Genomic DNA, 16,914 nt, shown 5'->3' with positions numbered 1-16,914 from the left:
CAAAGTGCACGAAGCACGGCCAGCATCTCCAGGCAGTTGATGTGCCATGTCAGATGGCGACCACTCCACAGACCGTGGGCAGGTTGGCCACTCATGACCGTACCCCAGCCGGTGAGGGACGCGTCTGTCGCTAGCATCCCGCGGCGACAAGGAGCTCCCAGCACCGGGCCCTGAGACAAGAACCAAGGCTTCCTCCACATATCCAAGGCACGTAGGCAGCGCCGCGTGACCTTTAGCATGCGAAGTGGGTTTCCCCTCAGGGAGAACCCATTGGTCTTGAGCCACCACTGTAGAGGTCTCATGTACAGCAGGCCAATAGCATTCACGTTGGACGCAGCTGCCATCAGACCCAGCAATCTCCGTGACTGCTTGACGGTGAGTGACCGGTCCTTCTCTCACTCTCGCGACTGCAGTGAGGATCGACTCGATCCGAGCAGGTGACATACAGGCCTGCATCGTGGTCGAATCCCACACCATGCCCAGATAAGTGGTTCTCTGAACTGGAGAAAGCACACTTTTCTTGACGTTAAGTCTTAACCCCAGCTCTTTCATGTGAGCGAGAACGACATCTCGGTGCAGAACCGTCATCTGCTCAGATTGAGCTGATATAAACCAATCGTCTATGTGGTTGAGTCGTGAAAGTGTGGGGTGAGAGTGCAAGGCCAGAGGAAGATCCGTATTGGTAGGCTTTTGCCCCCAAAAGCAAACCTCAGGAACTTCCGATGAAGAAGGATGGAGATAAGTGCATCTTTTGATAGATCGTGACACACCAGTCCTCGGACTTGGCCTGTGCAGGCGTGCTAAACTTCAGTCCCCTGACTGAGAGGTTCAAAAAGCACAGATCTAGAAAAGGACACAACACCTCATCCTTCCTTGGAACAGGGAAGTACCGGCTGTAGGACCGGACTCTGAAACCCAAGGAGGGACCACATCGATGGTCTCCGTCCTTAGAGAGTCTACTTCTGTTCCATTACCAGAGCCTGCTTGGGGCCCACCAGAACTGGATTCTGTGGCCTCTCACTACAGTGTGAAGGACCCACTGAGACAGCCAAACTAGCTGCTCTGGAAACCTCCCAGGAGGTCGCGAGCCTCTTAGCACCGCTACGTTTCCGGGCGGTAACTGAGAGAAGCGCTCGCTGGAGACCGCTGCGCCCTGGAACACCGGCAGGGTTGGCAGATCGATCTCCTGAGGGCGCTGAGGAGAGACGGGCACCGTGTAATGCGGTGTACACCAGTCTTCCCCAGAGGGAGCTGGCCCTCAAAACGTCCTAGGCCTTACGCGTCAGGACGTTATGATGAAGGCTATCCAGCGAAAACAACGGTCCGTAGAACTGCTTTCGACTAAAAGCCTTCGGCCTGGGAGCGCCACTCTGACTCTAGCGTCTGCGGAGTACAAAAGTGACACCCCCGGCACGAGGGGCTGGAACATGGTTGGGACTGCTCCGCCCAGCAGCCCCTGACCGCCTTAACCTCCTCAGAGGAAGAGCGGTACACATGTGTTCTCACATAAGAAATTACATCCTTAGAGCCCCTGCACATCTAACTTCACATAGTCAGATAAATATTAATATATAGTAGTCAACAACCAGACGAGTCAACACGGTCTAGTGTAGAAAAAAAACTCACATAAAGATGAAACAATGTAATACACGCGTTGCCTCGGCAGCGTGCATGTCAATTTTTTTTTTTTTAAATGCTACTCAGTCACACAGACAACATCAATCTCCTCAGAGAAAGATGAATGCTGCAGCGAGCTCTGCCTCCGAGGACGAAGAAACCACGGCACGGGTTTTCAAGCCTCGAGACTGAGCTCTAGATCTAGTGAACACGGGTGGAGATAGGACGAGCTGTCTCGCATGCACGGATACACTCCTCAGAGCGTGCCTGGCGAGAGAGCATGCAGCAGCAGCAGCGAGCTGTCTCAGAGGGCGAAGAAACCGCAGCGCTGGTTTCCAAGCCTCGAGAACGAGCTCTAGATCTAGTAAACACGTGTGGAGATAGGATGAGCCGTCTCCAACACGTTCACCAGATCATGTGCGATTCCCGCTATCGCGGTCGCCGCCGTGCATCAGCCCCAGCGCGACCGCGACCGCAAGATCGCATGCACGGACACACTCCTCGGAGCGTGCCCAGCGAGAGCAGAGCGCTTAACAGCGAGAAAAGCACAATCAGCCCCCCGAGAGCCAACTGCGTGAGCTCCACTCCTCGTTAATGCTGCTTATTATAATATTAGGCATAATATGCGTGTGTAACTGGTGCTTGTGTGACTGGTGCTTGAACAACTGGCGAGCTCATCGACGCCTTTCCATATCAATCTCCTCTGAGAAAGACAGGCAGTGCGTCGCGCCCTCTCATCGGGGAGAAAGTACCGCAAACGCGGGCTTCCGAACCCCCGAGAGCGGGCGCCGGATCTGGTGGCTAAGAAAGAAGATAGGGACTTGCTGCCCGTCTTACATTCCTTCCAGCAGATCCGAAAGCGAATCCCGCGAGCACAACCACCGCTCCGTTTTTTCCTCGAGAAATGCCAGTGAAAGCTCTCTCCTCAAAGTGAGCCTTCTGAGAGTGAAGCAAAGGCTCGCATCGCAGCAGTCAACTCCCTCGAGAGCTGACACTGCGCGCTTCACTCTCAAGCAGACAACACACGAGCTGCGTGTGTCCCTACCTTTTCTTTTTTTTTTTTTTTTTTGGCAGGGAAAACACACAGCCTGAACGCTGCCTGCTCTCGCCCAAAACTTCTCTTGATTGAAGCTTTGACAATGGAGTTTATCAGTGGACAAACGACACTAAATAAGACTCACAAACAGATAGTGACTGACACACACACAGAGAGCTTGCTGAAGACACAAGGCTGATTTCCGGCTTCGCCGCTCATGCTTTATGCTTCCTGGTCTCTTACGTCACCCGCCTATGACGTCTCGCCCTTCCTTTGGACTGATTATACACATTATTCAGAGACGTCACGCTGGACGCGTTCCCCAAACGTTCTCGACGCAGCTCGAGTTCCTGAAGAGGAACTAAACGTACGGTTCTCCAAACACGGTTCGGCACACTCTCAACGTAATCTGACATACGCATCTGTTTCTTATAAATAACACGTAAAAAAAAAAAAAAAAAAAAAAAAAAAACAGGGTTCGGCTAATATATGTTTCTGTTGATGGATACTTATTCTGGCTTCCTAGTACATTACAACAACAGCGATGGAAAAAAAACCCTGGACAAACCATTCACTCAATGCGAATGCCATATGCTGGAAGACGAGCAGTCTTTCATCACCTGGGTGCTGATAGCGCACACACAGATGAGACCTGAAACACATTGATATCTTTGTTTAAAACGACACAATATCCAATCAGAAAGCGAGATGATCACGTTCTTAAAGAGTGGTGTAAGATCTTATAACAATTATTTAAAGTTTATTTAATAAGGCAATTTCAAAGAGCATAAGATCTCTTTTCCAAGAGAGAACTGAGAACAATTATAAAAAACAGGAAGAAGAACAAGAAACAGTCAGCAACAGATAAGGACAGCAGTTTGTAAGTGTTTTGCCTCGTTTTCTCATTAGACTACTGCGTACCCAGCATTACCTACATGAACTCTTCTTTAGGCGTCTGTTTTTAAAGTGTTTTGTTAATTTGGTGTGTTTCCTCCTTTTGATGTCATCATGTCTCAGTGCTTTTATGAAGAGAGCGTATCTGCACACCTTTCGCATAGCACATCAAGAACCGGGTTGACCGGGTACTTTGTACCACCAGTACAAAAAAAAAATATTTCACTGTTGACAAAAGAGAATCACACATATAACAGGAAAGCCCTGGAAATGCACTCAAAAATGCAGTCTGCCTTTGAAAGCCTTTGGAAACCGGTCCTTATCCAAATTAACATGGGAAACGATACTGTACTGTGTACTGCGGATGAGAACTGAATTTAATTTAATTCAGTTCCCTAAATCATTGTCAGTGTGATGTACCATATAATTATAATTAGCTGAATCAAACAGCTAAGTTTTCTACATGAGTGAGGCTTAATGTAAGATCTAGATCTCAAGGAATGTAATCCTTTAAAAAAAAAAAATTATATATATATATATATATATATATATATATACAGTACAGACCAAAAGTTTGGAAACATTACTATTTTTAATGTTTTTGAAAGAAGTTTCTTCTGCTCATCAAGCCTGCATTTATTTGATCAAAAATACAGAAAAAAACAGTAATATTGTGAAATATTATTACAACTTAAAATAATAGTTTTCTATTTGAATATACTTTTAAAAAATAATTTATTCCTGTGATGCAAAGCTGAATTTTCAGCATCATTACTCCAGCCTTCAGTGTCACGTGTAACATCCAGTCTATCACATGATCATTTAGAAATCATTCTAATATTCTGATTTATTATGAGTGTTGTAAACAGTTCTGCTGTCTAATATATTTGATGAATAAAAGGTTAAAAAGAACTGCATTTATTCAAAATAAAAAAAATTCTAATAATATATATTCTAATAATATATTTTCTTTACTATCAGTTTTTATCAATTTAACACATCCTTGCTGAATTAAAGTATTTTACTGACCTCAAATTACTGACCATTAGTGTATATTGTTATTTCAAAAAATTTATATTTTAAAAACATAGATTCTTTTTTTTTTTTTTTTACTTTTTATTCATCAAAGTATCCCATGTTCTGAAAAAACTTTTTCCAACTTTGATAATGAATCATCATATTAGAATGATTTCTAAAGGATCATGTGATAATGATCCTAAAAATTCAGCTTTGCATCACAGAAATAAATGATAATTTAAAGTATAATAAATTTAAAAACAATTATTTTAGATTGTAATAATATATCACAATATTACATTTTTTCTGTATTTTTGATCAAATAAATGCAGGCTTGATGAGCAGAAGAAACTTCTTTCAAAAACATTAAAAAAAGTAATGTTTCCAAACTTTTGGTCTGTACTATATATATATATATATATATATATATATATATATATATATATATATTAGGGGTCGAACAGTACGCAAAAATCACGGTTCGGTACGTACCTCAGTTTAAAAGTCACGGTTCGGTTTATTTTCGGTACAGTAAGGGAAAGAAATGCAAACATTAAACTGCAGGTTGTTTATTACTATAAACTTTTTTTACAATTTGTTTACATGTTTACTTTTTAATAAAATATATATAAAATAAAAAAAGAATAAGAAATAAAATACTGCTGCAAAGTTCTCCACTAAATAAAATACTCTCAGTCTCAAACCAATATCATATAATAAAATATAATGAAAAATATAAATAAATAACTATGATTACAGTGCAGCATTACCAATCCCAGCTTGTGGTCCTGCTCATATTTAAAATATATATATAACTTTTCCAAAGTGTAAAGTGCAGCATTAACAGTTTCAGTTTTTAGACCTGCTCAGATTTCGTTATTGCGTTGGACCGATCGGAATTAAGAGCAAAGGTCTGTTTAAATGCCGACGGAAGCTGCGTTTGAATTACAATCGTTTTTTTCCTAGTTGTAGTGATGTTCACACTCGCGTGATGCCTTTTGAAAACCTTAGGCCGGTGACACACTGGCATATTGCACCTGTCAAACAGTCTATTTTGCCGTCAATACTGTTGACGGTGTCATTTATCTGTAGGCTTTATATTTATGATCAACATGAAGTATAGATATTGTTGTCGTGAAGACAAGATCCTGGTCTGTTGGCGACCTCCCTCTATGTCACCTACAAAAGGAGCTTTTGTAGCCAGCGCCGCGTCAGGCACGATTCTGGTGTGTAAAGACACACAAAACGCGAGGCAGCCGTCACGCAACTGACACGCAGAGGAAACGCCACGCTCACGCCATGCAGCCAGTGTGTCACCGGCCTCAGGCGTAAGCGTCTCAGTTGCGTGCCGTGGCGGATTTTAATTCAGCTCCCATGTTAACAGGTTAGAGCTTGCATACTGCCTGCGTGAGACGCGCGGAAAATGCGTGCATGCTAGAAATAGAACCGACACCTATTTTTCACGCGACACGCAAGCGTGTTGGAAGCGTTTCCTTTCCAGGCAAAATAGAATAGGAAAATATGTTTATATGTCATTTTATACACAAAAACATATTAATTCATTACTGTAACAATGTACAAACTTCATAATCATCGGGAAGAAGGAGGCGGGAACCGGCGGACAATCAAATGATATTTTAATGACAAAATAAAGACAAAACAGCACGTCAGCCCCTCACGGACGACTGACGCGCACAAATATAAACCAAAAACAACTAAAACCCAGGCCTGGTCCTCTCTCGTCCTTCACTGTCGTCGCTCCAGTTTTATATCCTTCCATCTCCTCCGTGGGACTCGAAACCGGTGGGTCAAGTGTGTCGCTCATCTCCAATCACTCCACCGGCCTCGCCCGGTTTCCACGGCTCTCGGCCCCGCCCCACTCATTATATACCCCCATCGCCCCTCGCAGGCCAGGGGGTACCCACTAGACTGCGCTCTGCTCCCCACCCCCCCCTCCCTCCGGGGGGACCGCTCACGGTGACCTGCGGGAACCTGGGGGTAGGACAAACGAGGCAAGAGAGAAGGAGATGGAAGGAGGAGCGACAGAGACGAGAGAGGGGAGAGAGGAGGAAAAAAAATCTGGTTCCCAGACGCACTGCTGCTCGGCCCTCCACCAGCTGGGTGATCTCCTCCGCGGTGCCTGGTGGTGGCACTGGATATATATATATATATATATATATATATATATATATATATATATATATATATATATATATATATATATATATATATATATATATATATATATATATATATCTCAAATCAGTTGTAACATGCTATGAGGTCTGATTTCTGGAAAACTGCCAAACAAGCAAATAAACAAGTTAAATCCACCCATCTAAAAAAAGCCAAAGGTAATTTATCTAGAATAATTACTCAACAGCTGATTAATTGGTTGGTAATGATTTAATGTAATCCTGCTTAGTCGAAACCTCCTTCCATCTGAAAATATTTCATGCAACAATATGTGGAGCCAGTCAATAATTCTTACTGTGTTGCACTGCACATGTGCAGTGTTTGTAAGTGAGCGTGTGTGTATGCTTTTTTTCCAGATGAAAGGTTTCTCCAGATGCTTGTGACCTTAAATCAAAGCTTGGAAGGGTGACGAAGTTAAAACCTGGAAAACCAGTTTCATATTTTAAATGCAATGCACTTCTACTCTCACCTAACCTAGTATGGCCTATAGATTAACAGTGCACTTCATGATCTCCAGCAACATGCACTTCTTCTCTGTTTATAGCTAAGCACACTGAACTACAACACAAATTGCACTTAACCAGTGTACCTTAGGACTGTCACTTTTGAGAAACATCAAATTCGAACGGATATCGAATATTATGCAATGTATTCAAATATATTTTAATATCTACATGCCTGAACCACCCCCCCACCCCCCGCGCATTAAAAAAAAAAAAGACACCAATCACAAATGTATTAAGTGTATTAAGTGAGTCATAAACAGGACTATCTTGGTTATTATTATTTTTTACTTAATGTTTGAAACAGCAGGTTATCAACTTAGAATATCAACTTATCTGAAGTGCCACTATGCATATCTCACAACATTAGGCTAAATTTAGGCATATAGCCTACAGTAAGGCATATAGCCTAGCCTAATTCATTTCTTAATATTGTTTGCAAGAAACATGTTCGAAGGCATATTCGAATATTGAATAAAAAGTGACAGCCCTAGTGTACCGTTGTTTGTATGCATTGAAAAAAATATAATATTCATTATATTTGAATATAATGAAGGAATGAATGAAATAAAATAAATAACATATTTTACATCATTTAGCAATAAGCAACATTTAGACAACAGGATCAAAGCCCTGTTTTGTAGTGAAAAACTGTCAGACTACTGAGCTTGCTTGCTTTGATAATTCATGCTAGCAATGAGGAAGTCATTTAATTATTTCCTATTCGATTATCACAGATACTTTTGGCTCGATTTGAGCAATATTTTGCCAAGTTAAATTAATATTTGTTCTAAGATGTTCTTTTTTTGTTATACCAACACCAGAGAAATTTCACGATTCTCCAATTAAGATACTTATGGAGCTTAAAATGACAAAACTACTTGAATTAGAATTGTGCAAATTTGAATTATTGACAAGTGTCATTTAACAAAACTGAATATTGTGGCATTTAATAGTTTTGAATGTGATTTTTTTTTTTACTTTAATACTGAACATTTGAAATTTAACAATTTATTTTATAGACATATTTTCAAACAGCAGATTTTTTGTTCTGAATTCTTAGACTGCAAATATCCAGTTTTTTTTATTTTATTTTTTATACAGCTTAAAGTTTTCAACATGAAGAACAAATTCAGAACATCAAATTCAATATTCTAAAATTCAAAACGTAGAAATCAGATCGCACAGAAAGTAGGTCAGAGATCATCCACAGGGAAGAGTAGATCGAAGTAGATCCAAAAAGTTGAATGAAGCATTTTGGCCAATTACTGGTGACAGGGAGGGAACATGTTTGTTTCACTTAGTTTTGTCATGGCTATTGACTTATTAACTCTTGGGAACATTATAATATATCGTGGCCTCAAGAATAATTTTGCTGAGGTAACAATATCCTTATCTTGTGGCCTCGAGATGCTATGTTGAGGGAACAACATCCATTTCTCATGGCCATGACTTATGTTGAGGGAACGACAGTGCTTAAGTGGGCCAGTACAGACCGGTACGCAGTACCGGCACTTCTATATATTAGTCTTTAGTGTACCGGCACTTCTGACATGTTGCTGGTATTTAGAGTCAAAGTGTCAGTGTCTGGGTGATTAGAAATGACACTATATTAAGCACACTACCAGGAGGAGTCACCTCACCTCTCATCTCGACAATTCACATGAATAAATGCAAGCCAGGTCTGTAAACCACAGGGGTTTTCAATTTGTGGGGCGAGAGAGCATGTCAGGAGAGCTAGAATAATAATGAATTATTGATTACTTATTTGAATCAGTATATTATAACGAAAACAATACCTTAAAATTTAAAAGAAGCAGTTTTTTTGCAATCACATCATTTTAAACCAGTAAACTCATGGAAAGACCAAGGATCCAGTAAGCGAATTCAAACGGTTAGTTCGAAACAAGCATTGACACCCCTAAGTGAGATAGAGAGATAGAGTGTCAACGGTCCATTTGAGAGGTAGGTAGGGTTGGGTACCAAACTCTGTACTTTTAAGGGTACCTACCAAATGTGTCAGTTCTACAGAGTACTTGATTCACATTGGATCAATCTGTGCCAAATTGTGGTAGCTGAGAACGTATCTGGGCGCATACGCTACAGAGAGAGAGAGAAAGAGAGACACTGTGACGTGATGTCACCCCTGCAGCTCCTTCAAACAACACACGAGCAAAAATGTTCTGAAGTGTAGTTACATTTATAGGGCCATATGGATTCTGTGAAAATGGGGACGGGATCACGGAGTCCATTCATAAAAAAGTGGTTTACTCTATAGTGTGGAAACTGGCAAAAATTCCTTTTCAGAGAAAATCTATTCTTCCCTGTGGATGATCTACTTTCTGTGCGATCTGCATTTCTGAATTTCTTCTTCATCTTGAAAATTTGAAGCTGTTTTTTTAAAAATTGTATATTTAAAAAATATGTTTATAAAACTCTGCTACAAAAAAAATAATAAATAAAAATAAATAAATTGTGTTAAATTTAAAATGTTCAATATTCAAGTAAACAAAAATAAAATTCAAAACTATGTTAAATGCCATATAATATTCAGTTGTTAAATGACACTTGTCAATAATTCACATTTACATAAATTAAAATAGTTTTGTCCTATTTTAAGTTCCATAGATACTGCAGAGAAACTAATTTACTGATGAACACACTCCTTTTAACTACTTAAAAACTGAAATAATAATGCAAACTGATCATTATAAATGAATAATTTAAAACAATGGCATGTAAATATGGTCAATAATACAAAGTAATAAAGCAACAGAACAAAGAGTTTTTCAGTATCTAATTATTGAGAACTTATTTAAATTATCCAACCAAGAATGTTTTTTTTTCTGTGTTTGATTGTTAATAATGTTTGATTACCATTATTATTAATGACATAATAGACAGCGTCAGGATTATTGGGCCACATTTACATGGCAAGGCCTAAGGCACAGATCTAAATCTTTTTGACAAACATTTGACAAGCATTTAACTTAATTTGCATTAATATATGGCAAGGTGGGCATTTGGATCAAGTAGCTGATCTGTCAGATCTGTCATGCAGTTAAGTGGAGAATGAGAATGACAGTGAGACAGAAACAGAGACATGAGGGAGTGCAGCTGCTGGGACACAGTGGGTTACATGCAAGGTCTAAAGGAAATTTTAATTATAGGGTATAGAAGACCCTGAGTGTCCCTAAGAATAAGTAACCAGATGTCAGTCCATCTGATAAATAAGAAGGGTAAGGGAAGATGAAAGTGAGGGCAAACAGAAAAGAGAGACAATGATCTCATAAGATGAGACAGGCAGACAGAGCGGAGACAGTATCCAGTGACCTGCTGCATATCACATAGTAGCCTCTTTAAAATTTGCCACTCAACAACTGACAGGCAAAAAGTAAGCAGAAAGAGAAAGAGACCCTCATGAAATCTCTTACCCATGTCTGTGAGATCCCCTCAACCGGCCGGAGTAGTACGAGTAGCCAGAGTAGTTGGACTCTGTATCCATGGCAATGCTGTTTTGCCTCAGCAAATAGCTGAGGGCTTTCGGATGTTGACAGGATGGAGGGCAGGCAGAAGTTTTTGCGAAGTCTTATCTGAAGGAGCTTACTCAGCAGAAGAACAACGGAAGTAATCTGTCAGCTCTCAATCCTGGACGTGTGCCTGGGGGCTCTACACCAGCAAAGTTCATTCTGAAAAGACAAAGAGTTCGATTTTTAGTTGTGGGACTAAAAAAAGTCAAAAGAGCCTTCCCTTAAGAGCAGCAGAATACAGTTGCAACTCCTGTTTCCTGTCAAGGGATCTCTTTTATTTCCCAGATTCCTATCTGATTCCCTGTTTCTGGTGTCTAAATGGGTGCGTCTCTGTGGTCTGCTTAAAACTGGACCACATTAAATACAGGCGTAAACAGGCTTCAAAAATGTTTTTTGATCTGATTTATCAAATCAAACTACATACAGCTACTCTATCAAGATGCAATCTAAACAAGTGTTTCTTAACTCCAGTCCCGGGGACCCATCACTATTCATCACATTAAGAAACTGATGAGCTGATTTAGTGAAACATCAAAAACATTCTGATAGCTATGGACCTATCAGAATGTTTTTGATGTTTCACTAAATCAGCTCATCAGTTTCTTAATGTGTTGAATAGTGAGACATCTAAAACATTCTGGGAGGTAAGTCCCAAAGACCAGAGTTGTATAATGCAATGTAGTCAATGTATCTGCATTCACAGGATGATGTACTGTAACACAAAATACCACCACCATCATTGTGGCCAATGATGAAATGAATTTACCCAAACATGAAATGCTCAGCCCTGTATTTGCAGAAGGTTTTTTTTTAAAGGGTCACTCCACCCATTTGCATTAAGAGGTCCATTGTTAGAAAACCAGTCATACTATTGAATGGTTGTGCAACATTCTCTCATTTTCCCCTGAGACCAGAGAAATCCACTATTTACCTTTTTCACTTCCTCCTACAATGACGCAAAAATCGTAATTTGACGTCATTGTAGGAGGAAGTGTAAAAAGGGTGGATTTCTGTAAAGACTACAAGCACAAGTAGTCTGCCCATAGGGGGTTGTACCTAATGCGCTAACAGACCTATCACAGATCAGTGCCCGTGCGTTTGATTTAACCGGGAGAAACTTTTCTAAAATATGGAGGAAAATACTGATTTTTCAGGCGGATGCATTGGGGAGGATTTTGATTTAACGTTAGACGAAGTTATGTTAGAAACGGATGTTTGTGGCTACCTTTATGAGCCACAGTACATCGACGAGCAGCTAAAAAAAAAATGAAAAGCGTCAAACTAACACAGTAAAACATGGTTAATTTACATCGATAATAGCAAACTTATATATAACTTTTAGCTAAGTGTCTAACGTTACATTATTACGTTACATACTAAATTTCCTTACTCATTTCTTGACAAGTGTAACGTTAGTTACTGAGGCAGACACATTAAAACAACAAGCGAGCAAAACATACAAGATATTTAGTTCGTAAACAGAAAAATCATAGGAGATGTGTTTCTTTACAGCAGATGACTATGTCAGTGTGTGTTCTCAGTAGCCACTAGCTGCTAATAGAGTCTAGTCAGAAATAACATTACCTCCCAGGCAAATGCGTTTAGTGCTGCTAGTGCTGGTGGTTCCCGATGTTCCTGGCTTTTCGTCGTCATCGTCTGGCAAGGAAAATACTGAAGGAATTGCGTTTTTCAAAAGCGCGGGTCTCTTCAATCCTAGGGGGTTAGGCGCATAATCTTCGGGCTTGAAATGTAAACTGCACACCGTCTGATTTTTTAGTGCTTCAAGTGTTGTGTCCTCACCGAACTTAGGGTTATTGATAACGTTAGCCCGTAGCCACTTTTTGCACAAGTCCGTATCTTTCGGGAATCTGTGAATACTTACTCCGGGTATTTTCCTTGTTCTTGAACAACATCCCGGTACTATGCAAGTGCACACCATTTTGTCACAAAAACATTAATTGGGTCCCAAATAACTCTTCACAACAAATTGTGCCAAATAATTTACAATTGGTAGCGTAGAGGAGAGCTCAACTAGAATCCACATTGATGGGCGGAGTAGTGGGAGTGGCCTGCAGAGCTGAGCATTGCAATGCACTATGGGGATTGTTGTCTACAGTCCACAATCTCTAAAAAGTTATTTTCTGCCTTTTATAGGCCCAGAAGGACCAAAATAAAAAAATGATACTATTCTACTACATAGATGACCCACTTTCAATACACATTCATGTCTCCACGGGTGGAATGACCCTTTAAAGAAATGCTAGAATTTTATGTGAAGAGAAAAAATGCTTCCATTATAATCACTGAAGTTGTCACTTACAGTTATGTACTCTTGCCAAAACTTCCATTAAAGGGGACCCATTATGCTAAATTCACATTTACATGGTGTTTGAACATAAATTTGTGTCAGCAAAGTGCGTATACAACTACACTACCATGGTAAAAATCCACCTATTCCTTTCTTTACGCTCCTCATAAATCATAAATTGTGTCTTAAAATGAGTCATCTTTATTTTCACTATCAGCATATATCGTCCCCTGAGTGAGCTGGGGAGGATCCATCTTCACATGGAGAATACATTGCACTTTTATATTTTGTGAATGTTTTCAAATCACCTGCCCAAATTTGTTTGTTAGCAAGTTTCACAGCTAATGCAGCTAAAGTTACCATTGTCTATTATTGTATTAACATAGATTAGAACTGACGTCATTCTTATTTTTAACCTGAAAATGCCTATTGTCTGTATAATTCATGGTCTCAATTTTAATATGCACAGTACAGTTTGATGACTGTCTTTTTATGAACGGTGTATATTTATTGAAAATATAAGACAAAAATGTTATCATGTCTCATTATAAGGCATACTGACTGTCAATAATACAGTATTTTTTTTGTGTGTGTATTGCTCATCCATTGTTGCAAAATGGCTGAAAGATTTGTCATAGTTCATTCTCACGGTAGTTACTTCTGCCAGAGTCTCTTTGACTCTGATTCATATAGGTCAGTCATATTGGTTATTTTGCAATATCCAAAGCACAAGTTGTAATGGCATGGCCCTCTTCTGAAAAAGGGGGCAGGGACCAGCAGCTCATTTGCATTTAAAGGAATACATGAAAAAATGCTTTTGTTTCTACACAAGAAAGGCATTTACAGCATAATGACAAATAATCGGTGGAGTATTTTGAGCTGAAACATTAGAGACAAAAATACCGGGGACACCTGAGATTTATATAACATATTACATTGCACCCTTTAACAACCAATATAGCTTTCTAAACTGCACAACATATCTTGTTTGCATCCTTGACAACAATCTGCCTACACACCTGTCAATCAGATAGACATGCCAGATACATCAGCCAGTATATCTGTCACGATCATTAGATGGAGTGCCCATGAGCTTCAGTAGAGGGCACTCCACTCAGGACCATTCCACCCATCAACCACCAGATGTAACTTGGACACTAGCACCTCTCATACTGTTGCACCAGACCTAAACTACATTACCCATGAGTCACTGCATCACAATCACCCTGCCACACCTGCACCTCATTCATCAGCCAATTTCCTTGCCACACCTGCACCTCATTTACACACACACATAAAAGCAGCACACTCACTCTCACTCACTGCGAAGTCTTGTTTAGCCAGTTGGGCATTTCCGAGCGTTTTTCCCTGTGTTTGTTATTCCTGTGTTTTGACCTTTGGACTGTGTATTCCGACTCTGATTCTCCGCTGCCTGTCCCGATCTCTGCTTGTTTCTGGTTACGATTCTGGTTATCCCTGACACACCTGATGCCATTCCTGATCTCTGCCTGTATGACCATTCTGTTTAATAAATGCTGCATATGGATCCGAACGCCTCCGACTCCTTGTTACAGAAGACTTCGCCAAACCAGGATCCAGCAGCCCGGTATCCCCTTGTCACTGAGGTATCGGTTCCTGTTTCAATGTCAGCATATCACCAATCCAGCCTAACCACAGATCCAGTTGACCTGCTGTTAGATCTAAAGCAAGGAGATCGATCTATTGAGGACTATGTTCAACAGTTCTGTGAATTGGTTTATCGAGTTCCTCTAGACGATGAAGTCTTGTTTAAGGATTTATTCCGTTTTGGACTCAATGAACCAGTAAAATCATGGTTACCTAAAAGGGAGTTTAATTGCAGCTTAAGGGACATAATGGACTTTGCACTCTTGTTATGTGGTTCTCCTTTCACTGTAGGAGAGGCAGAGGACTTTAAAGCCCCAAAACCGCTGCACAAGATGGCCGCCAGCCCAGCGCCGCTGCACAAGATGGCCGCCAGCCCAGCGCCGCTGCACAAGATGGCCGCCAGCCCAGCACCACTGCACAAGATGGCAGCCTCAGTTGAATTTCCAGAGTCAAGTCAGGTCCCCGTCGACTATCCAGAGTCAGGTCAAGTCTTCACTGACCATCCAGAGTCAGGGTTAGTTACCGTTGACCTTCCAGAGTTAGGGCTAGTTCCTGTTGACCTTCCAAAGTCGAGTCATGTGCTCATGGACCCTCCAGAGTCGAGTCAGGTGCTCGTGGACCTTCCAGAGTCAGGGTTAGTCACCATCGACCTTCCAGAGTCAGGGTTAGTCACCGTCGACCTTCCAGAGTCAGGGTTAGTTCCTGTTGGCCTTCCAGAGTCGAGTCAGGTGACCATTGAATTTTCAGAGTTGAGTCAGGTTTCGGTTGACCCTCTAGAGTCTAGTCAGGGCTAGTCACCATTGACCCTCCAGAGTCATGGCTAGTCACCGTTGACCATCCGAAGTCAGGGTTAGTCACCATTGACCTTCCAGAATCAGGGCTAGTCACTGTTGACCTTCCAGAGTCAGGACTAGTTACCATGGACTTTCCAGAGCCAAGGCTAGTCACCGTTGACCTTTCAGAGTCAAGTCAAGTCACTGGTGATCGTCAAGGACAGAGTCAAGTCACTGGTGATCTTCATGGACAGAGTCAAGTCACTGGTGATCTTCAAGGACAGAGTCAAGTCACTGGTGATCTTCAAGGACAGAGTCAAGTCACTGGTGATCTTCAAGGACCGAGTCAAGTCACTGGTGATCTTCAAGGACCGAGTCAAGTCACTGGTGATCTTCAAGGACAGAGTCAAGTCACTGGTGATCTTCAAGGACAGAATCAAGTCACTAGTGATCTTCAAGGACAGAGTCAAGTCACCGGTGATCTTCAAGGACTGAGTCAAGTCACCGGTGATCTTCAAGGACTAAGTCAAATCACAGGCGTTCTTCAGGAACCAAGTCAAGTCACAGTCGATCCTCAGGAACCAAGTCAAGTCACCAACGATTTTAATGAGCCAAGTCAAGTCACCAACGATTTTCATGAGCAAAGTCAAGTCATCAATGATCTTCATGAGCAAAGTCAAGTCACCATTAACCTCCGTGAACTAAGTCAAGTCACAGTTGATCCTCAGGAACCAAGTCAAGTCACCATTAACCTCCGTGAACTAAGTCAAGTCACCAATGATCTCATGAGCAAAGTCAAGTCACCATTAACCTCCGTGAACGAAGTCAAGTCACAGTTGATCTTCATGAGCACAGTCAAGTCACCAACGATCTTCATGAGCACAGTCAAGTCACCAACGATCTTCATGAGCAAAGTCAAGTCACCATTAACCTCCGTGAACTAAGTCAAGTCACAGTTGATCCTCAGGAACCAAGTCAAGTCACCAACGATCTTCATGAGCAAAGTCAAGTCACCAATGATCTTCATGAGCAAAGTCAAGTCACCATTAACCTCCGTGAACGAAGTCAAGTCACAGTTGATCTTCATGAGCACAGTCAAGTCACCAACGATCTTCATGAGCAAAGTCAAGTCACCAATGATCTTCATGAGCAAAGTCAAGTCACCATTAACCTCCGTGAACGAAGTCAAGTCACAGTTGATCTTCATGAGCACAGTCAAGTCACCAACGATCTTCATGAGCACAGTCAAGTCACAGTTGATCTTCATGAACTAAGTCAAGTCACAGGGTCAGGGTCAGCCGATGGCCGATATGTGCTGCCGATTTTTAGGGCCGATATCTTGAAGTTTTCCCCTTCATTTGCATGCAAAAATGTCAGACTAATAATAAGTGGATGCACAACATTTCTAAACTTA

At 41.1% G+C, this 16,914-nt stretch overlaps 1 protein-coding gene across 1 annotated transcript in view; it reads right to left on the bottom strand.

Moving 5' to 3' along the window:
• The window catches only part of LOC132142483 (vang-like protein 1), a 108,246-nt gene that overhangs the window by 77,371 nt on the left and 13,961 nt on the right, over nucleotides 1-16,914 (bottom strand). Inside the window, exon 2 of the mRNA XM_059552386.1 lies at nucleotides 10,698-10,952. Within this exon, the coding sequence (XP_059408369.1) occupies nucleotides 10,698-10,768 (71 nt within the window). The 5' untranslated portion in view covers nucleotides 10,769-10,952. The remainder of the gene's footprint in view (nucleotides 1-10,697; nucleotides 10,953-16,914) is intronic.

Source organism: Carassius carassius, chromosome 6, assembly GCF_963082965.1.
Source record: "Carassius carassius chromosome 6, fCarCar2.1, whole genome shotgun sequence".
Lineage (NCBI taxonomy): Eukaryota > Metazoa > Chordata > Actinopteri > Cypriniformes > Cyprinidae > Carassius > Carassius carassius.
This window is presented reverse-complemented; position numbering and strand designations above follow the sequence as displayed.